Source organism: Condylura cristata, unplaced genomic scaffold (assembly GCF_000260355.1).
Source record: "Condylura cristata isolate star-nosed mole 26May11 unplaced genomic scaffold, ConCri1.0 scaffold00031, whole genome shotgun sequence".
Lineage (NCBI taxonomy): Eukaryota > Metazoa > Chordata > Mammalia > Eulipotyphla > Talpidae > Condylura > Condylura cristata.
Genome location: NW_004567132.1, coordinates 16,569,156 through 16,592,260, shown reverse-complemented (window position 1 = coordinate 16,592,260; position 23,105 = coordinate 16,569,156). Strand labels below are relative to the sequence as shown.

The 23,105-nt window shown below is 43.4% G+C and overlaps 1 protein-coding gene across 2 annotated transcripts; it reads right to left on the bottom strand.

The window, feature by feature from the left end:
• Positions 1 to 1,733: 1,733 nt before the first annotated feature.
• Positions 1,734 to 22,892, bottom strand: ACTG2 (actin, gamma 2, smooth muscle, enteric). 2 transcript variants are annotated; one of them, XM_004691535.1, is made up of 9 exons: positions 22,807 to 22,892; positions 14,949 to 15,110; positions 14,415 to 14,543; positions 10,400 to 10,510; positions 9,874 to 9,958; positions 8,322 to 8,483; positions 7,376 to 7,567; positions 5,233 to 5,414; positions 1,734 to 1,955 (listed from the first exon to the last, which is right to left on the bottom strand). In XM_004691535.1, the coding sequence occupies exons 2-9, from the start codon at positions 15,072 to 15,074 to the stop codon at positions 1,812 to 1,814; spliced, it is 1,131 nt and encodes a 376-aa protein (XP_004691592.1). In that variant the 5' UTR covers positions 15,075 to 15,110; positions 22,807 to 22,892; the 3' UTR covers positions 1,734 to 1,811. The 2 variants fall into 2 exon arrangements, with proteins under 2 accessions (XP_004691592.1, XP_012587014.1); XM_012731560.1 differs by lacking the exon at positions 22,807 to 22,892 and adding an exon at positions 22,185 to 22,296 and having other exon boundaries at positions 1,738 to 1,955.
• Between the last annotated feature and the right edge of the window lie 213 nt (positions 22,893 to 23,105).

Sequence of the window (23,105 nt, the reverse complement as noted above, 5' to 3'; positions counted from 1 at the left end):
TGAAACTATCTGCAGCCACTGCAGCACAAGTTCAATCCCCATCCCCCACCCCCAGAGAGGGAGGTGACCCACAGGGTGCAGCAGACCTCTTGACCCACCCACTGCTCCCCTCAGAAGTGTTTCAGTAGATCTGCCTGTAACGAATCCTCTCACCACCCTGCACCTCTAGCCTATGCCTCAGTTCTTATGTGCATAAATAAATCTTCAAAAGAAATAAAATGGGAATGATACTAGTACCTGCTTTATAGGGTTGTGGTGAGGATTAAATGAGGAAATCCACATAAAGCTCTTAACCTAATGCCTAGCATCTTATAAGCACTCAATAATGTTAGCTATTATTATCATTCATTACTGTCTCATTGTACTTTGGGGGTGCTTCTGTTTCATCTTAAGTCATTGTCTCTTTTTGCATAATATCCTGATTGGCAGGAATAATCTTTGATGATAAGTACAAAATCCCACTTGGCCATACTCAGCAATTCTATGTGATCCAAAGTCAGTAAATACTTGTAAAATTAAACAAACTGACCAAGGGCAGGGAATGGGTGTGGTTGGGGGGGGCGGCAAGTAATGAAAGAGAAGACACAGGGAGACAAAAAGGAAGGGGAGGAAGAAGAGGGGGAGGAACAAAAGGGGAGAGAAGATATTCCTCTCCTTTTGCACTGTTAACAGTGCTGCCACTTTCTTGCTAAGCTCTTGGAGCAAAATGCAGCCTAATAATAAATGGACCTCAGAGATCTTAAACTAACTGTGACCTAAGCTTAGTAACATGTTTGAATGTTTGAATCACTGATACCTCCCATCCTATAGGCTTTGTGCTTTTCTTTCTGTTCATGTTTTCCCTGTATCACCTGCAACTATGAGGATTCAATCTTTCTGAAAAGCCTTCTTTTTTTCTTTCCTTTGAAAAACACCTCACTCACTTTTTAAATTTTTTAAAATGTTTATGTATTTTACATCATTCTTCATTTTTATGCAATGTATAATTTATCATCTTGTGTATGTATGGTCCCCAAGAAATTCCCACTACCAGTTCACCCATGCCATGCACCATCACCATAGTCCCTTGTGCTCTTCCCACCCCAGTTTTGATTCATTTTCCTCCCCCTCCTGCTCCCTTTCTGCTTTATAGTTGCCTGTTGATTTTGATTTTTACTTGTGTATATACCACATCTTCTTGATCCAGTCATTTATTTGGGGGCATTTGAGTTGTTTCCATAGCTTACCTATTGTAAATAGTGCTTCAATAAACATAGGGGCACAGGTGTTCTAATGTCTTTGTGTCCTTTGGGTAGATACCGAGGAGTGGAATTGCTGGATCATATGGAGGTCCATTTTTAGCAATTTGAGGAACCTCCACAAAGCTTTCCATAGCAGTTGGACCAATCGGCATTCCCACCAGCAGTGTAGGAGAGTTCCTTTTTCTCTGAATTCTCATGAAAGGCCTTGTTTCTTACCTATTGCTCCACCTCACCTTACACCTCCCCCCCACCACCAATTTTCTAGCCCTTATTGCTACATTTAAGGAAAAGGAAACAAGATGGCATAAAAGAAATACTAACTGGTTCTGTGTGAGCTTCAGCAAGACCTTAACTTCTCTGAGCCTCTGTTTCCTCATCTGTAATATGGGGATAATGATAGTACTTCCCTCAGAGGGTCAGTGTGTAGACAGAAGAAAGATTGAAAACGTGTGAGACAGAACCAGAAAAAAATAAAAAGCCCCAACAAAGAAGTAAAGCTTGAAAGTTTTAATGCTTTGTGGTTGGTAACAGAGCAGTCTCAAGGAGATTCCCAAAGAATCTCCTCCGACTTTAGAAGCACTTCCTGTGAACAATGGAAGGCCCTGCCTCGTCATACTCAGGCTTGCTGATCCACATTTGCTGGAAGGTAGAGAGAGAGGCCAGGATGGAGCCTCCAATCCAGACTGAGTACTTCCGCTCTGGGGGAGCAATAATCTGCAAAGAGTAAATGGAGTGAGTCATGATCTGCCCCAAAGAACAGGAAATGTGATCCAGGAATCGCCTCACCGCCCTGAAGGCTGCCTGGGAAAGGACAGTGTCCGTGGTCAGAAAGGAACTGGGTAGACCTTGTGGTAGGTTGGATTATTGCTCACATCTTTACTCCCCATCTACCTGCCTCTCTGTAGAAAGAGTGCATGGTTCTACCCTGTGAAATACTCCCCATCTACCTGCCTCTCTGTAGAAAGAGTGCATGGTTCTACCCTGTGAAATAAGTATCAACTGGTCCCTATATTTGTTCTGTTCAAGAGGATATTAGTAGACATGATACAAACAGAGCTTTCAGTGTGCTTCAGACATGTACCTGGGCATGCTCGCTTGTGCCTCTGGCATCTTCATGAGAAGAGCTTCCCCTAAGGAGCTGCTGGCCGTTCATCCTGGGCCCCATAATGTGAGAAGTGGACCTTATTTGAGTTGAGCTACACAGCTTTCTAGAGAAGCCTCAGCTAGATCAGTGACTTTCAGCAGCAATGTATATATGAATTTAAGAACAGATAGCTCTTGACAGAGTTCAAGAAATGGTTTGAGTACACTAGCTCAGACAGAGGAATGGAGGAAGCCTAGCCAAGAGGCCTATACATCTAAACTCCAGAACCAAACAGTGCTACCCCTATAGATATTTGCATTCATCAGCTCTTATTGAGTAACAAGCAACTATAGAGTCTCAAAGCACATGACAATAAGCCTTTATTTTTTGTTCATCTATAGGTCTGCTGGAAGTCAGCTGATGTAGCTGAGGCTTCTTTAGAAAGCTCTACTGCTCTACTCAAATTAGGTCCAGTTCTTACATTATGGGGCCCAGGATGAAGGGCCAGCACTGTTTGGCTCTGGTATTTAGATGCATAGGCTGCTTGGATGGGCCTCCTCCATTCTTCAGTCTGAGCTAGTGTATTCAAACTATGTCTTGAACTTCATCTGTCAACAACTACCTGTTCTTTTGTTTGTTTGTTTGTTTGTTTGCTTGTTTTTAAAGATTTATTTATGCATACAGAACAGAGCTGCAGGGGGTGAGAGGCTTCACCAGAGACAGAGTGGGGAGCAGAACAGGCAGATTGACTAAAATACACTGCTGAGGGGAGCAGCAGGCAGGCCAGGAGAGGTCTGCCATGCATGTGGGTCACCTACCTGGTAGGGAATTGAACTCATGCTGCAGTGGCTACAGATTGCTTCATAGTGCTATGCTTTAACCCATTGTGCCACTAGGAAGGGCTCCAGCTACTTGTTCTAAAATTCATAATACATTGCCATTGGAAGTCCTCAACTTAGCTTTTAGAAACTGGTTGTCATATCAGACTACTTTTAACTTAAAAGTGGACCCAGGAGGATTAATTCTTTACCTCATTTCCCACTTTTTGAAGAAGCTAAGAATTCAGTGCTAGAACAAAGCAGACCCTAAATGGAATGTTTTGTCTCCATAGAACATCTCCACATATTTCCTAAATTACAAACATCATGGAATTGCAGAATATGGAAGATTTTTAGAATTATCATTCAGGCAGATAAAAGTTACCTACACACTCCTTGGACAGATGCCTCAAGGATAGGCACAGCCAGTAAGAAGGTAATAGACTTTATTGCTGGCAGTACTAGCTATGAGAAAACTATGGGTTGTTTTAGGTTGGAGGTCGTAAGTCTCAGCCCCAGACCCAGCCCCATGCCATAGCTCTTCTCCATATCCTTGAGTCTTGCCTTATCTTCCTGATTCCTTGACATAAACTCTGCTGTCCAAAGTGGTAGCAATTTGCTTGGACATTCAGACACACTCTGGGCAGCTTTGCTCACCCCTTTCTGGAGCGCTCTTTCTCCTCCTCTTATGTTAGTTAAGTAGTTCTTTTATTGATCAAGTCTGCTAATTAGATGCTGAACTCCTTGAAGTCTGGCACATGCTATTATATTCAGGGCAGTGATTCATAAACTGGGATATGCTTCAAGTCATTAGTATTCATTTAGCACCCTAGCAAATGGGGGCACCCAAGACCTATTGTACTAGAATCTGGGGGTGACTCTAGGGCTGGTATCCTGACAAATGGTCCCAATAAAAAGTCTGGCTGGGCCCTCCCTGGTGGTGCAGCAGGTTAAAACACAGCACTAAGAAGCTAAAGCCACTTCAGGATGAGTTGGTTCCCCCCCTTGGGGTTGCCCACATGGCGCGGCAGATCTCTCCTGACCCGCCTGCTGCTCCCTTCAGCAGTGTACTTCGTCAATCTGCCTGTTCTGCTCCCCACTCTGTCTCTGGTGAATCCTCTCGCTGCCCCTGCACCTCTGGCCTATACCCCAGTTCTGTATGCATAAATAAATAAATCTTTTAAAAAAAGTCTTGCTGCTGACTTAGCATGTATGCCCCCAGATGTTAGCAGGGCTGCTGTGGTGGCACCAGGGAGGCAAAGAGCCCATCAGCTTCACCTGTTTCCTGGTGACCCATTCTATGTCCTTGTGCTGAGCAGGGGACAGGCTTACCCCTTTGTGAAGATGGTTCTTAGACTACTGGTATAGAGAATACTCTTGCTCACACCCCCTGAGATCAGCTTTACTGTGAGACTTTGTAACTTGCAATCTTAATCTTGATTCCATTTCTAATTCTGCTTCTAAACCTGTTAGCAGCAAATTTCCTAGAAGCCCTAAAAAGTCTCTAATTGCTTGGGGGCTGGCGGCTGTGTGAGGAGTAATTAGGCTGCCATTCTGCTGGGACCAGCAAGGTGAGAAGCCCCCATGAGAAGCAGTGTTGGGAGGGCTGTGGCCAAGAAGGGGCATTAGGCTGTCCAGGGCTCAAGGGTTGTCCCTGTGTATTTGAACTGGCAGCCTGTCCAGTGGCCAAATGTTCCCTTTTAGAACTTTCATCTTTCTCTGAGGTAACACCTACATCCTTTTTCAAGCTTAAAGATGCGATAGCATTGCCTCCTTCTTTTCTTCCCCTCTGTTTCCCTTGTCCTAATTTTTTTCTCAAACTCCCCAATATTCTCTTCTGTCCATTTCTTTCATGGTGTCCTTGTGATTATGTTTGAGAAACCTTATTAAACATGTCTTGGGCTCATCAGTGTCCAAGGAACCATAGCCCTTGAGATGAAATCTGCCTCAAACCAGGATGACGCCGAGCTCAGGATACCACCAATAGGTCTGACAGCCTGATTCTGAGCATCTCCCAAGTAGAAGGTCTGTCTTGGTTCAAAGGTCGCTGTACAAAGAACAGAATGGAGGGAACTAGGAAGAGACCTACCTTGATCTTCATGGTACTGGGGGCCAGGGCTGTGATCTCCTTTTGCATCCTGTCAGCAATGCCAGGATACATGGTGGTGCCCCCGGAGAGGACATTGTTGGCGTATAAGTCCTTGCGGATGTCAATGTCACACTTCATGATGGAATTGTATGTTGTTTCATGAATCCCAGCAGATTCCATGCCTCGTGGAGATCACAGAATCTAGTTAACATCCATCATTTCATACACACACACCTCCAGCTCCCCAAGAGACCCTCTGCTGCTGCAGCTACCCTCATTCAGCCCCTTGCTCACCTCCCAAATGGATGACAAGATCAGACCCTCTAACTGGTCATCGCTTGCCCTCTAGTTTTCCCCAGTTCTGATTGATCTTGCACATTGTTGCCTGAGGTATATTTCTATACAACACTTTCATCATAGCTTTATAATCTACATGCCCTATTTACCCTTTCCAAGTACACAGTTCAGTTGTGTTTAGTGTGTCCCCAGAGCGGTGCAACTATCATTATGATTTATTTTTAGAACATCTTATCATCCCAGAAAGAAAGTTCATGCTTGTTAGTGGACACTCCCCATTTTCCCTTCCTTGTTTCCCAGCCCTAGGCAAATGCTAATCTATTTCTCTTCTCTATACATTTGCCTATTCTTGATATTTCAAATAAATGGAATCATACAAATATCACAACTTGTGTCTGCCTCCTTTAACTTAGCATACTCGTTTCAATGTTCATCTATGTTATAACATTTATCAATGTTTTATCCTCTTTTATTGCCAAATAATATTGCATTATATGGAACTTATTCAAAACATCATTTTGACAATTCCCTTATCCCTAAAGCTTGACACCTAACTGCCTGAGCCTGCACCAAGACCTTCCAGAGTGAAAGATCTTTCATGCCAGACCAGCTCATGCCCACAGCCTGGCCTCCCCCATCTCTAGCCTTTTTCCCCTGTGTGATGTAATTCTACATTGTAGATAGATGAATCTTCCTGAATTACAAATCTGAACGCTTGCTACACTGTTGCTAAAAGCTTCCATGACTGATATGATTAACCCTCATGTTCTTAGTGTGGCTCAAAGCCTCTCAAGCGCACGCGCGCGCACACACACACACACACCACATACGCTCCCAGTTTGTCCCAAATAGAACATGATCTTCCACTACTCTAAGCCTTTGCACATATTATTCCATTGACCTTGACGGTCATTTCCTACTCTGAACCCCTTCCATCCCTAGATACCCTGAAATACCTAATATTTAAGGTTCTGTTCAAAGGCTCACCTTCTCTTAGAAGGTTTTCCTGATTGCTTCTGCCTATATTACTACATGACAATCAACATTTACTTATGGACTCCTCAAGAAAGTAATTGTCCTTGGTCCTCCCTTGTGGCTCAGCACGTTAAGGCACAACATCTGCTAAGATGGCCACAGCTGCTTCGGTGAGAGTTCAATCCCTGCCCTGGAAGTGACCAACATGGCGTGGCAGACCTCTCCTGACCCACCCGCTGCTCCCCTCCGCAGTGTACTTCATCAGTTTGCCTGTTCTGCTCCCCACTCTGTCTCTGGTGAAGCCTCTCACCGCCCTGAGCTTCTGGCCTGTACCCCAGTTCTGTATGCATAAATAAATAAATCTTAAAAAAATAAAGTAATCATCCTTATATTAAACAATATCTTAATTACTCCTTATTTCAGCCCTCTCTGGTGGGCACTATAATTATTTCCATTTTATAGAAGAGAAAACTGAGGTAAGGCCATATCCAAGGTGACAGGCTTCGGAGGGGAAGCTTTAAGACTTAAAAGCTGGTAGGACTTTCTGCCTCCAATCCACCCTGTTACTACTGTAAGTTTTGAGCTTTATGACTTAAATGTTGAGTGATTCAGGAAGTGGTTTGTGTCTTAACCTCATTCTTCGTTTTATGTTATGGTCCCTTTCTACTTTCCCTTTATTTGACTTCCATGCCCTTTTATTTAAAATTATATTTTATCAAGTTATGTTCTTTATTTAACTTTTGATACTTACTGGAAAAATATATATGTTAATAATGAATAAAGCATCCATGACTACCAGTGTTCTCTTCCCATCCCCCGCCCATGCCTCTACCCTGCACTCCCCACGGCAGGGACTGCTGCAGCACCTCACCAATGAAGGAAGGCTGGAAGAGGGTCTCTGGGCAGCGGAAGCGCTCATTGCCAATGGTGATGACCTGTCCATCTGGCAGCTCATAGCTCTTCTCCAGGGAGGAAGAGGAGGCTGCTGTGGCCATCTCATTCTCAAAATCGAGGGCCACATAGCACAGCTTTTCCTTGATATCTCGCACAATTTCTCGCTCAGCTGGAAGGAGTAGCAATGACAGAAAGTAGATTCTCAGTTCAGTTAGTTTGGTCATCCCATTTTGATGTCCATGAAAACCTCCTTCTTGTACGCTGGATTCAGTCTCAGGATGAATGCTAACAGTTTCATTCTTTTATCTAAAGGGAGGTCAGAATCTTGATTCCCAAGCATGACTTCACATGGGGTCTTTCTCCTTGCTCTTAATCACTGTCACTGTGTCCTGAAGGAGCTTCAGGACTCTCTGAGGAGCTTGCAGAAGACATTTCTGTCAGCTTATATGTGGTGATCTTATAAAATCTAGAAAAGCTATTACCTATTACTCCTCTTGCTCTGGAGGTGAGACCTGAGACAGGATACCTACCCCTTAGAAATTTAGATCTTACTTATTCTACTTTTGTTCAGACAAGTCATACATCCTCAGTCAATGGAATGCATCATCAGATCTTTACTATCATTCAGGTCTGTAAGAACCAGCTCTGACCCTGGTGTAGACAAGGATGGAGGGAACAGGCTGTGAAAGGAAAGGAGGCCTAACCTTGTCCCTCCCCCTAAGGCATCTTGGCAGGGAGGCTTCCTCCTCAAATAAAGCTGCCTTTACTATCTGGAGACATAGCCACTGCCTAGGTCTTTCATTTGTGCCCCGACAAAGCCTGAGGACAGAGGGCCACAGATTTCCCAGCAGCCCTGAGAACTACTAGCTCCAGATCATCTTTGGTTCTGAGCTCAAGTCAGAATCAGGAAAGGGACTATATACCTGTGGTCACAAAGGAATAGCCTCTCTCTGTGAGGATCTTCATGAGGTAGTCCGTGAGGTCGCGGCCAGCCAGGTCAAGGCGCATGATGGCGTGAGGCAGAGCATAGCCTTCATAAATGGGGACATTGTGGGTGACACCATCCCCTGAATCCAGGACGATGCCTACAGACAGAGGGAAAGGGATGAAACCCTTTCTATAGCCTCTGCAAGTCAAGTGAAATGTCTTCTAATATTCCTCAAAACACTTACAATAATACACTTGTTTTGCATTTAGACTGTATATTATTTATGTGAGATCAGATAATTTGCACAGCCTTTAGGCAAACGACATGTATGTATGTGCAATAAGAATCTTAGATTTGAAAGGGAGTATAAAAATTAAGCCAGTCTGAAAAGAAGTAATAATCTCTGCTGGATTCAGTCTCAGGATGAATAAACAAAAGGAAATAATTTTTCTTAACATAAGAAATTTCTCCCCATCTGATAACTATACTTTTTGGGGAAACACTACTATAATGTTGGTGTCTTATCATTTAATATGTTGGATGTTCTAGCTGATGCAATATGACAGAAAGCAAAAAATAAGAGGTGATATTATCAAAAGGAAACAGAATTGTTGTTAATTGTACATGATGTGGGTACAGACTTATGGCCCAAGAGGGTCAACTAAGAAGCAATTAGAGCTCTTAAGATGGTAAGGGCCAGATACAAAATAAAAATCCTGTACAAAGGATGTTGATCACGGCATATTTTATGATAAAACATAAAAAGTAGAGATGGCATAAATGTTCAGCAATAGAGAAAAGGTCTTTGAGAAAGGAAATAATTGAAACATCATTCAACAACTAATGTATGGCCATTAAGCATCATGTGTACAACATAAAATCAAGGGCATACCCATAAGTGCAAGTACACAGTGCAGGAACTGTCTTTCCCCAGCACTGTTCTATTGCCTATAGTAACATTATCTTTTACTTGTGGACCTCCCCACTTCGGTGGCTAGCTCCACAGTGTCTGGTGTCTTGTTTGTCAGTGTAGCACAGCCTGTTGCAGGGAGAGCACATGGTAGGGAGTAATGGGAAAGGGTTAATGAAGGAGGGAATGGAGAAACTAATGAACATGAGAATGAATGAATTTTTGAATGATATTCATGGAAGCAATCAGATCTCAATTCAAAATTGCTTTATTTTGAAGATCCATCTGTCTCCCTGAGCATCTTTCCATACCAACATCACGTACTTCTATATCCACTATCACAAGTGCTGTGTTTGCTGCACGAGCAGAAACACTCCAGTATGGCTCCTGGGCTGACCACCATGAGGGAAATGGCTTGGCTGGATCTACTCGTTATGGCATGTAACGTCTTTCCTGCTGTACTAGGCAGACTCATGCCTTCAATCCACATGGGTCTGCCCTCCTGTTATTCCTAAGCAAGGTTTTCCCTGGACTTGGGCCATTCCTTTGACTTTTCTGAGCAGGAGACTCCGTAGGGAACCAGCTTCACCTTACCTCACCTTGATGTCAGAAAAGGAAGCCATGGCAGGCTGCTTACCAGTTGTGCGGCCAGAAGCATAGAGGGAGAGCACAGCTTGGATGGCAACGTACATGGCAGGGACGTTGAAGGTTTCAAACATGATCTGAAAAGAGTGCAAAATTAAGGACAATCTGGCAAAATCCACAGTACCTCTTGGCTGACAGACTATTCTTATGAAGAACAGGGGCTGTGCCTATTTAACCCACTCCTACCTCTCATAGCCGCTGGCATGGATATGTACCTGCACTTCCTCTAAAAAACTGTGTTGATCTATACCAGAGACATTTTGTGGCGGTGGAGTGGGATCAAAAACAGTGGGGGAGGGACACGCACTGGACTATGGTGATGACACATGAGTGACTTGGGGATGGGAAACCCAAGGGGATTGCAGCTGAGATGGAAAAATGCACAAAAATATGTAAAAACAAACTATTATAAAAAAAAAAAAAAACAACTAACTGTGTTGAGGCATGGGTAGGAAGAAGGGCCCAGCCAAGCATCTGTGCCGTATTCTTGTGCAGAACTCATCTTCCTGGCCTCTTACCTGGGTCATCTTCTCCCTGTTGGCTTTGGGATTTAGGGGGGCCTCCGTGAGCAGGGTAGGGTGCTCCTCAGGTGCTACTCGCAGCTCATTATAGAAGGAGTGGTGCCAGATCTGGTTGAAGCAAAAGTCAAATGAGATTCTCAGTGGTCTGGAAAATGCTGACTGACAAGCCTCTGTTAGGAAAGTATGGCAGAGCATTCTCAGGAAGGGCTGGACCTGGAGAGACCCATCAGCAGTGGGAATTTCTAACTGACATTTAGAAGTGATAGTCCTTGTCAACATGATTGGAGGCAGGATTCAGTTAATACACTTAGTGTGTTGATTATCTCCATCTGACTTTCTCTCTTTCCTACTCTCCTCCCTTCTCTCCTCTTCTCCTCCCCGCAGGGGGCTGGGACAATGGTCTCTCTCAGTATTCCTTGCTTTCTGGCTTCTGGTAGTATTTGCCTGATGGAAGATACCAGCAAAAGTTTAGAAAGTGAAAGGAGAGAGAGATTAGGGTTTTCCTTCCAGCAATGATGTGGCTTTTCATGCCATGAGTCCTATTGGGTGACCCCTTTTCCAGGGCTCCATCTCACTGAACCCCAATAACACTGCTGTCTCTCCTTCAGGCTTTCCTCTGTTTCTAGTACTTGAGTACCTCGACATCTTTTTCTGGTCCCCTCACCTTGCTCACACCTCTGTAGTAGTCCTTCTTTAAATTAATTTCAAAACCCCAGCCAAGTGTCCCCAGCTGTGTCCTGCTGGGAACCTGACAAACGCTTTTAAATTTCACTGCTTATTAGTGAACAGGCTATGACTTTGGACAGGAGTTCTCAGCACCTTGACACCACTCCTTCTGGATAATTCTTTGTTGTGGACAGCTGACCTGTGTATTGCAGGAGGCTTGGCAGCCTCCCTGGCCTCCCCAGAACTTGCCAGTAGCACCTCTCCAGCTGTGACAGTGCCCCAGACATTGCCAAATATCCCCTGGGAGGCAAAATTGCCCCCGGTTGAGAATCATGGCTTTAGTGGAACGTATTTCTTTCCTCTGCATCCACTTCCTTCTTTGATCATCTGTGACAATCAAATAGGAAACTTCACCTCAGAGGGATTTGGCAGAGTGAAACGGCACAGGACTTGGATCCTCTCAGAGGAGGAATACTTGATTCAGTTGTATCCATATGTTTTGGAGACTCTGGCTTTGTGCTGGGGATGTTGCTAAATATGATGAGGGTAGATGTGAATGAGACATGGGAGATTCTGGTCAAAGAATGTCTCCAGAGGCGCCAAAGGACCTCTGAGGTAAAGGAAACTGACAAGCAGAGACCCTGGAGGCTGACTATTTCACAGGGGACGTGAAGGAGATGGCAATGAGTCTTTATGAGTGATGCCAGGATTTCTGCAAACATGGGCTCTATTTGTCTCTAGTCTGGAATAAGAAAGTCCCTGTTCTGCCACACTCTTACCTGCAGCTGGTGTTCTGTTCTCACTCTTAATAATTTGATAGCAAAAATACCTAGTTGTTTTATGTTTAAACCTTTTTTCAGATTTACAACTTTTTATAATTTCTGTTTGACAAATTATCTTTTCATATCTTTTGTTTATTTGTGTGGTAGAGATTTTGTATTTTTAACTATCAATTGTATTAGTTGTTTGCATTAATCTTCAGTTGCACTTGCTATGAATATTTTTTGCAATTTGTCTTTTAAATTTGGTTTTATTTTTCACATATTAGAAATTAATTTTTTAAAAGATTTATTTATTTATTCATACAGAACTGGAGTACAGGCCAGAGATGCAGAGAGTGAGAGGATTCACCAGGAACAGAGTGGGGAGCAGAACAGGCAGATTGAGGAAGTACACTGCTGAGGGGAGCAGCGGGCCGGGTCAGGAGAGGTCTGCCACGCCATGTGGTCTCCTCCGGGGCAGGCGGGGGTTGAACTCATGCAGAATTGGCTTAAGCTTCTTAGTGCGGTGCTTTAACCCGCTGCGCCACCAGGGAGGGCCCAGAAATAATTTTTTAAGAAGTCAAAATTTAAAATTTTTTTCTCTATGGCTTCTTTTGTAAAAAATATAAATCTACTATATTATATTTCTATCATTTGAATTTTTATATTGAACTTTTATATTCAGTTACTATGTGTTTAATGCAATGGGATAAGGTAAGGGGAATAAACAAATACTCTTCACCCACCAAATAACTAATCAGTTGTTTCAGAATAATTCATTGAATAATCTTCTTCCCACCCATAGTAGCACTAAACTGTTTTAATTTCTATAACCATATTCTACTTTAATATTTAGATATATTTAGATATGGCAAATCTTTTCTCAAGAATTTCTTTTATTGCTATTATTATCTTCCCATACATTTTTATTCAAATTATACTCATTATTTTTGCCTTATTTATTTTTCCATCTTTTTATGCTTATTTTGCATAATTTGCATAGAAGCAGAGAGTAGAACCAGAGGCTGGGTGTGGTTGGGGGAACATTGGTCAAGGGTCCAAAGTAGCAGTTATACAGGATCAATAAATTCTGGAGATCTAAGGTCAGCGATATGGTGACTCTAGGTAACAATAGGGTAATGTGTTTTTGAAATTTGCTAAGAGAGTAAACCTTAGGTGTTCTTATCACAAAGAGTAAGGTAATTGTGAGAGAATAGATGTGTGAAACAGCTTGAATATGGTGATTATTCATAATATATAAGCATTTCAACTCCTATATAATAAAATATGTGAAATTTTTATTGGAATGGCAACATACCTATACATTAATAATTTGGGTAGACTAGATAGCTTTAACCTATTCAGGATTTTCTTGAAGATACATACTACAGGTTTAAGGGTTTACTTAAAGAGTTCACATAGTTCCAATATTGTGAATTAAATTTTTTTTCTAATATGCTGAATTAGATATTGCTAGGTGGCTATTGTTAGATGTTTATGGACAGAACATGTCATTTGTTGAGCATTAAATACGTTCAATGCCTTGGCATTATATTAAGCACTTATCAATTTCCTTGAATATTCAATCTCCTAATGAAGAAAGTCTTTTCAATTCCACAAGAGAGGAAACTGAGGCTGTGAGGAAGGTTTTGCATCCAGATCCCCCTGCCACTGACTATAGAGCCTGTGCTCTAAACTGTGCCACTGTGTGAAGCAAAAGCTATTCTATCTTATTTATTTATTTCACTACCACTGAGTGAATTTAAGACTTAGAGAAAGTATATGTGAATTATGGATTTCAAATCAACATTCTTTATTCCCAGTTGCAATCTGCTTAACAAGCCCTTTATTATATTTCCAAAGCCCGTCACTGCAGAATCAATAACTCTCAGACAGCTGTCAGCAGAATTCATCAAAAGAATATTTAAAAAGCCCTATTAGCATTTTGCATGCATGATTCTGTTTATCACAAACTACATTTTGAAATGGACTATCGTGCTATATTTTCTTACATAAAAAAGCTTCTAGAAACCCCTAGAGATTCCTCCTTAAAAATTTTCATTGAAGAGTCATCATTATAATCCAACACCAGTGCATCTGTCGGAAGCCATGACAGGGACAATGAAAGGGAGAGAGAGCTGTTTACTTCTCTCAAGGCAGCAGCAGCATTTTGAAAGGATAAGCACAAAACTGGAGTGAAAGCCACATGAGAGGATGAGGCTGGGAATCAGGCAGGGCCAGGTCCTCAGATGCCAGACAAGGTAGGAACCTACCGTTGGTTAATGAGGAGTACTGCAGATTTCTAAGGCTGTGAGTGACATGATCTGATCTGTTTTTAGAAAGAAAGCTTTGTAGCAGTGTAGAGAATTAATTGGGTGAGTGAGGCAGGAGACAAAGAAATCAGTTAGGATATAGTCCAGTGAGCTGCAGACAGCAGAGACTGGAGAATGGCCATGAAGATGGACCAGAAGAGAGGGAACACATGAGAAACATTTTAGGGGACAAGCTGACAGGGGCCTGTGGGAGCCCAGCATCATGACACCGTGTTACTGACCAGCACATTAAAGGAGGGGGTCCATCAATACCTTTTCCATGTCATCCCAGTTGGTGATGATGCCGTGTTCAATGGGGTATTTGAGAGTTAGGATACCTCGCTTGCTTTGAGCCTCATCCCCCACGTAGCTATCTTTCTGGCCCATTCCCACCATGACACCCTGCAATGCAAAAGAGAAGGGAGAAGTGGATTGGCAAAGGTCTCCATTCAGAGGGACTCAGGCATTGGAGATTCTCTGAAGAAGAACAAAAATAGAAAAATATCCTTTTCCCAGGGAAAAAGGACAGCAGAAGATAAGAGTGGAGTAGATACAGTGAATATGGAGGTCAAGGGGAAAAGAAGGTATATTTCTGTGGAATGTCTCTCTTCTCTTTCTTAAGACAATGTATTGCCCAAGAGAACAGGACCTAATTCATAAACTTTTGCCCTCTCACTCTCTCTCTCTCTCTCTCTCTCTCTCTCTCACACACACACACACACACACACACAAATACCCCTCAGTCATCTCCACAGTGGAGTGTTTACTCTGACTGGCTCAAAGCCTTGGGTCCAGATGAGCACACACCTGGTGGCGAGGGCGACCCACGATGGATGGGAAGACAGCACGGGGGGCATCATCTCCTGCGAAGCCAGCTTTGCACAGGCCGGAGCCATTGTCACACACAAGAGCAGTGGTCTCCTCTTCACACATGGCGAGTGTGGCCAAGTGAACCAGGGGCTGGAGCACCTTGGGGGTTGGGGGAGGAGAGAAATAGCCTCTTGTCAAGTCAGGTTACTGACAGTGTTCTTGGCTTTGAGGCCTGACTATCCCTGCAACCAGGGCCCAGTACCAGTAGGGACAGGTGGGGACCTGGCCTCCATTCTCTGGTAGTTGGACTTCTTCCTTCTACTCTACTGCATTGAGCAGAATTGTGTTTCCCCAGGTTCATATGTTGAAGTCCCAGGCCCCAGACCTCAGAGTGTGATTGTCTTTAGGAGGTAATTAAGGTAAGATAAGGTAACATGATTGGCATCCAACATGATTAAATAAATAACTGAATAGGATGAGTGTCTTTATAATAAAAGGAAGTTAGGTGAGAAGATGGCCATCAAGGAGAGAGACCTCAGAAGAACCCAACCCTGCTGACACCTTGAGCTTAAATGTTGACTGTCCAGAATTATGAGAAAATAACTTTCTGGTGTTTAACACACCCAAACTGTGTACTTTGTTATGGCAGTTCTAGCGAACTAATAAGTGGCTGTAAAATTTTAATCCAGTGGCAGTAACTACTAAAAGACTTAAGGGTTAGGAAAGGAATTAAAGAATTTGTAAAATACATAACAAAGAATTATTATGTACTACATAGAGAGGATTATTATTCAGAATATATACTTCATGTGTTACTTACTATATAGAACTCTTACACATTTCTAAGAAAGAAGTAAGCAGCCCAGAAGAAAAGCAAAGACCATTATGAATAGACAACTGACTGACAGAAATGCAAATACCAGCAGCTATATGAAAAGATGCTGGCTTCATGAGTTATTAAGGAAGTGCAAGTGAAATAAGACTATTTTCCCCCATCATATTGTTAAGATTTAAAGTTTTATAAAAGGTGTCACAAAGGTGTGGAAAGACTGACACTCTCAAAACTGTGGAACTACCCAAAAGTCCAAACTGAGATACTGAAATCCCGTGGAGCCAGGCAGATCTACACGGGTTCGCTCATTCAACCTAGAGAAGAGAGCATGGATGTGGAATAGGATATAGAGCATAAAGCCATTCATGTGAGTTTTTTTAAAGCGCAAAACAAGATTGTGTATTTTCCAGATGTTCTTTTTTGTGGGTATGACCACATAGCAAAAAGCTCTGGGAAAAAAGTCTAAGCTAGATCACAGTGATTAAGTGGGGAAGGGGCCTCCTTGGAGGGGAGGTGCTGGATTAGTGCTGTGACATTTCATTTGCTTATAAACAATCTATATTCACATGTAGTTTGCAATTCAAATCAGTAACATAACATGTAGTGAAGGAAAAAAAGATGCAGTAGTTACAGGTAGAAGCACCTAGGGGAGGAAGGGTGACCGGAGAGGAGAGAGGAAAGCAAGATCATTGCTGATGGGGCTCACTGCCTCCTCCCAAGATGGAGAAAACAGAAATCCCATCTCTACGGTGGTATTTGAATTGAAACAGCTGCAAAGTAGTGAGAGAATTAATTTTTTCAACATCTGTTGCAAGTTTTCTTTCTTGTGTGGGACAGGGGTGTTAAAGGAGAACATCTGACAAAATCTTGGCACAGGATGATGGAGAAGCAGCAGAAGCTCAGGAGACAGTGCGTGATTGCCTGGAAGCCTGGGGTGGGACAGCAAGAAAGTGGGAAGGTCCCAGCTGGAAACCTGGGAAGGCAAAGGAGACAAGTCCAGACAAAGGAGACAAGAGACTGGGAAAAGGTGAATGCCAAATCTTCTCCAATCCATTCTGCTTCTGTCTCTTAATCTTTATGGTCCCACCCCAGCCCACCCCCTGATGTTGGAGATCAAGTCCCAGCTCTTTAACTTCACTCACTAGGCCCCAACAGCGTCTGGCCTCTGCCTGTCCATTTACAGACCTGTCTTCCCCCTTGTACTTTGTGGCTCCCCTTCTGGACCTTTGTTGCAGGTCTGCGAACCCCCTAACCCTCACCAACGCACATTCCCATCTGCCTCTCTAGCTCCTATCACTGGATTTTTAGGAGGTCTCTCTGGCCTACTGGTTCACTTTGTGCACCCTCTTAAAGAAGAGGGAGTAAAGCTCCTACAGTACTTTGAACTTGCTGGAGCAATGATCAGCTCTGTATATCCCAGTTAATCTGTAACTCTATAAAGGCAGGAGTTGGGTCTGACTTGTGTGGCTAGCACACTGACTGCAGAGTAAACTCTAGAATTGAATGAATGAATGACTAATGGAAGGACTTCCGGAATAACAAAGGTAGAACAAACATTGGTAAAGAAAATCAAGGCCTGAGATTAGGTGGCAAATAAAGGAAAGCACCTAGCTCCTCAAAGTGATACTGTCTCTCTGTGTCTGAACAGACTCTGGATGCAGAAGAGCTCCCTAACCTCCTATGACATTGGAAGAAGGGAGAAGTAGAGATGTCAGGAGACTGGAGATGGGCAAACGATACTTCAGTGTTCTAAAAGGGAAATGAGGCATGATTCCTAAAATCAGATAATCTTGATATGCAAGTTAGGCGAGATTCCAGAAACATTATTAAAGAAGCTATGATTCCTTATAATTAGTAAGGAGCAAATATGTAAAAGTAACAGCCTCCCTTCCCCAGGCTGAGAATGCAAAAGTTGGGAGACATTTAGTTTAACCTCATCTTGGCATCTCACAAGGTCTCCTGTGATATTCTTATGATAAAGCCAGGTGGGCTGAACAATAAATCAATGAGGCATATTTATAGCTGCCTGAGTTATTGTCACTGTCAGCCACCAGACAGGGATCTGCCTCAGGCTCTACTCTTGGCCTTTTCTTGTGTTACATTTTTATAAATGGGTTAGATGGAAACAATGGCACATGCTGATCAAATTTCCAGATAAAACAGATATGGGGGAGGGAGTGATATTAAGTATATTGAATGGAAGAATCAAAATCCAAGATCACAAAAAGCAGAAAAAATGAGCTGTATCCAATAAAATTAGATTTAATAGTATAAATGTGACCTCTGCATGTGACTCTAACAAAACTATGAAAGCTCTTGTCCCACATCAGTGACCCAGGACCTCACCCTAGGCCAAAATACTGTGTCTAGTTCTTATCAAGAGCCTTAAAAATGGGGCTCTACCTGGTGGCACAGTAGGTTAAAGCATAGCACTATGAAGCTCTCCGAAGCCACTGCAGCACAAGTTCAATTCCAGCCAAGGAGCTGACCCACATGGCGCAGCAGACCTCTCCTGGCTCACCCACTACTCCCCTCAGCAGTGTATTTCAGTTGATCTGCTTGTTCTGTTCCCCACTCTGTCTCTGGTGAATCCTCTCACTACTAATGTATCTGTGATGGAAAACCTGCAGGGATTAAAACTGAGATGGGAAAAAAATGTACAAAATGATGTAAAAATAACTATTATAAAATTAAAAAAAAATAGTGTATTATCTTTGCCTCCACAGAGGCACCTTTCAGAACTTACTCTTGGGAAACACAAAGGGATGAATGAAAAGATTTAGCCAAAAGTCAGGTTATCACAATTTCATTTAAAATAATGAAAATTAATAATCACCTTGCTGTCCAAAAAAGTTACTGAAAGCAAGTTGCTTTGTAAAATCATTGCCAGAAACTTCTATACAATGGAGACAACAGAGTATCTAATGCAAAAGTTGCCAGCTGCTGTGTCAGGTTAACAGCAGTAGGACTTACATTTCCGTTTCTGGTAAAAATGTATTTTTAATTTCAAAACATTTGGTAACTCTTCACTCACTCACTATTTATTAGCTATGTAATCCTCACAAAAACCCTGAGAGAAGACAATTTTAATCCCACTTTGTAGATTTGAAAACCAAGTCTCAGGGAAGTGAAAGAATTTAGTACAAGCTCACCTTGCTGGGAACAGGCAAGACTGACCCACAACAGGTTCCAAAATCTGAGCTTTCACCTTCCTCATCACCTTAGTGGAAAAGTCCTAACTTCTCCAAGTTTGGTATTTTTGCTTCTGCATTTCTGTCTCTCTGGAGCTGTTGCCAGGAAAGGCCCTCAAACAAAAGGCTCAGTGTTCTCTTCTCTCCACGAGCCTCTGAGACCTGCCTATGGCAGGGGTACATCCCACTTAGTGTTGCTAGTTCCAGCACCTAACTTGGTCTCCAGCACACAGTAGGTGCTCACTAAATGCTGGAGGACACCGCCACCAGCTGAGTGGCTCCCTCGCACCCTCACTATGCCCTTGTCTCTGATGCTCCAGTCTCCGTGAGTCTCCACAGTAGTCTTTGACAACTTAGTGGTGGGGCCTGATTAAGAGCCACCTGGGGACAATTTGCTTCACAAACAGTTACTTGTCCCTGTTGGAAGCAGGTGCTCCACCTGCAGGGGAAAGCTACCTTGAGAGCTGGAAGTTGACCAAGAGGCAAAGTTGCACCTCTGTGACTGTGCCCTCGCATTCCTCGCTTTTGCAATTTATAGTGCAAGTCTGCCTGGCTTTTCAATGAGCACTTTTGTCTCTACTCCCCACGCACTTGAAGAAAGAGGGGGCTGGACTTTTTTCCCAAGTAGAGCAGCAGTTGAGACAAGGTACAATGCAACTGAAAGCTGTCAACAACAACATTCTGCAGCTCTGTGGGTGGATTTAAATCTGCTTTTTTAAAGTGAGCGAGGCTAAGGCAGGGTTTGGGCTGTAGGCCGAAAGTTGAGCCTCCTTGGGGCCCCACGCTGGCCTGGGAAGAAGGATTTTTACGAAGTCTCTGCCAGGAGAAATCTTAAACCTTCCTCAGCTGCTTGCTGGTAATTTGTGGCTAGACTTGAGCGTGTCAGCTGAAGCTAAGCCAAAGTCACTGTGGTTTCCTGGGGTCACAGCCGCTGTGCGTTCACGGAATGCCAAATGAATTGTTCTGGCTCTTTTAGCAACTACTACATCTGGGCTTCATTGAAGATGTCACAGAGTTAGAAACACTTCCCCACATCCCACCCCACCCAAAAAAATAGATAGCCAAAACTCAAAATCAGTACAAAGAATTCGCACACACACTCACCTCCCTGGCACTCAAGCCCCCTTCCCATCACCCTGAGGAGACAGGTTTGGCTTAGTTCTTTCACCCTCTCCTTTCTTTGCCTTTCTCCCTAGGGGAATCCCTACTCATGGCCCAGTCCTATGTCTCCCTCTCTGACCTTCGGTTTCCTCAACTCTAAAAAGGAAACAGTAACATCTGTCTCTTGGATCAAATGCAACAATGCAAATGAAAGTGCTTTATAAATTGTAAATCAGGGTCAGCAAACTAAGGCCTATTTTTTGTGTAGCCCACAAAATAAGAATGATTTTGACATTTTTAAATGAGTGCAAAAAAGCAAAAGAATAATATTCTACGACTGAAGGAAATCTTATGAAATTCACCTTTCAGTGTCTATAAATAAAGTTTTATTGGAACACAGCCAGCCCATTCAGTTACATGCTGCCCACAGCTGCCGCTGTTATAACAGCAGAGCTGTTTAGTTGTGACATTGACTGTTAGGTTTGCAAAACCTAAAATATTTACTGTCACTCTACAAAAAAATATGCCCATCCCTATTGTAAAAGCCTGCAAAAATATTCATTCTTATTCTTTCTCTTATGCTTTTTCTCCATCAAAACTTGGGATGGTGTCTCACCCTGGAAGGGGCTGAATGAGCCATTTCACAAATCAATGGTTACTGAAGGTTGAATTTATACTAGTCCCCAAAGACATTTTCATTTTAGCAGGCAATGTAAGCCCTAGAAGGAAGCCCTCTTGGATGGTGAGACTTTAAATAATTGTGGAGAAGTATTTGGGGGTAAGGGTTTCAAGTGATATCTAAACCACTGCTATTATATAGAATCTGCACATGCACACATATATCCTCATGATCAAAGAGCCTGTCAGAGAAATAACTTCATGAACAACACTCCCACAGTGGAAAACTCTAACTTCAGGATATTTTGACTTGATCGATAGACATTAATTAAATAAGAAGTGACTTCTAGCTAGTAATATAACTGATCCTTGGGAACCTGCTATTTGATTCTGATCTGCTGACTTTTGCCTGGGTCTCTCCTAGCTCAGCTCAGCTCAGCTCCAGTCTAGATCCTGTCGCTGAGTGCCAGATTTGTAAGCCAACTGCCTGCTGGTTCTCTAAACCTCTGGCCCTCACCTCCATCCCATGCACTGTTCTCCTCCTTACCCTTTAAAGAATCACACCACCTGTGCTGACATCCACTCCAGCACTCTGACTCTTCCTCATTCCTAACCTATCCCTGACCCCCTTAGCTACACCTCCATGCCACCAGTTTGGGATTACCTTACAACATGATCCAGTCTACCATGCCACAGCAGTCCCTTCTAAAGGAAAATCTCTTGGCCTCACCCATCTGTGACCCCTCCCTCATTGCCCAATTCTTTATAAAGCTGGGGTAATCTGGCTCTGTTTGCTCCACTGTGATCTTAGTTCATGCTGTTTCCTACCTTGAAATCTAAATTCAGTGGAGTGGAGGAACTTGGGGTCCCACAGGCCATGCTGCCTCTGTGCTGGGGCTACTTCTACTTCAGTATGAGGCCCATGTTACCCCTTTCTCTACATTACCCCTTCTATTGGATGAGGGGGTTCCTTTTGAGCTTTACCCCTTTCACCCATTTATCTACTCCATAGGTCTCATCTATTGGTTTCCCCCAGTGATTGCAGAAGCCGTTCTTTTTCCCAAAGGAGTAGAAACCGTGTTTGGCACAGAAGTGCTCAATAAATGTTGGTGGACTAAACAAAGAAAAGGAAGAAAGAAATCCAGGGTCAAGTTCATGATGTCATGCTGCCCATCCACTCCCAGCCTGGCAGTAGAACCTTTCTGCTTCTGGCAATTTCTCTGTCACAGGAAGCACTGTCTCCTTTCAGTCCAAAGTCCAAACCCATTCAAATAACAAAAGCATGCTCTTGGAGCTTCCCTATGCAAACTGTGGTGCCTACCAGCAGGCTCAGCATCACTGGGGAGCTGATTAGGAATGCAAACGATCAGGCCCATCCCAGCCTACTGAGTCAGAGCTGGGGTGTGGGGCAAACTGTATTTCAAATAAAGCCTCCAGATAATTCTTAAAGTTTGAGTACTAGTCCCCGGCAGCACTGAGCCAAGCACTTACCCATATGGCCTTATTTCATCCCCACACAGCACTGCCAAATAGATGTTGTTATTCCCATTTGGTTTCACAGCTGGTTTGAGTCTTTTGCACTTGCCTCTACCCCATCCTTGACTTCCTCCATCTTCCAAAGAAGCTTCAATGACTGAGAAAATTCTCCATTTGCTTTAGTGAAGCACTAATCAGAGGACAGCAAAACCTCTGGGGACTGAGAAAATACACTTTCATTCCCAGCACGGAAGCCTCACAGACAATGGCACCATCGCTGGCGTTCATTCAAATACTTTGAGAAGAAACTTTTTTCTGAAAAGCATCTTCTCTCTTAACACAACCTCCCAGAAATTCCGAGCCAGGACATCAGGATACCCTGGCCCTGCTGAGCAGGAGAGTAGGGAATGCAGTTGTGATAGCCCATCCACCACCCAGTCCGGAGGGCTGCCCTGCACTGGGGCGCCCCATGGTCAGAAATGCCTTTTCCTGCCTGACAGGCAGCAGTGTGACTGGAGGCACAGCTGACCTCTGATGTGTGACTTGGGCCAGCGTCATGGAAGCCAAGCCAATCTGGAGGCACCTCCTGCACCCAGGGGGCCCAGCAGCCCCAGAAAGGAAGAGATATGGTACTCACCAAGTGGACAAGAAGTCCTTCTCCCAGTCACTGAGGGCTGGTGTGTCCTTGGCATAAATACCAGAGCAATATAAAACCCCAGAGGCGGATCTTCTTTAAACAGAGTCCCTAAAAAGGCCAGCTGACGGTGTGTTAGCAATATTACCATATAAGGTGGTTTTTTCAATAAATCGGCCTTGGGGGTGGGGAAGGGAGTTGGGTAGAGTGAATTATCATTTGAAAAATGTATGCAAAAGGATTCAAGTGGCAACGGCTCTGTGCTATTGGATTTGTTCCTTTTATGCTGCTCTTGCATAAAC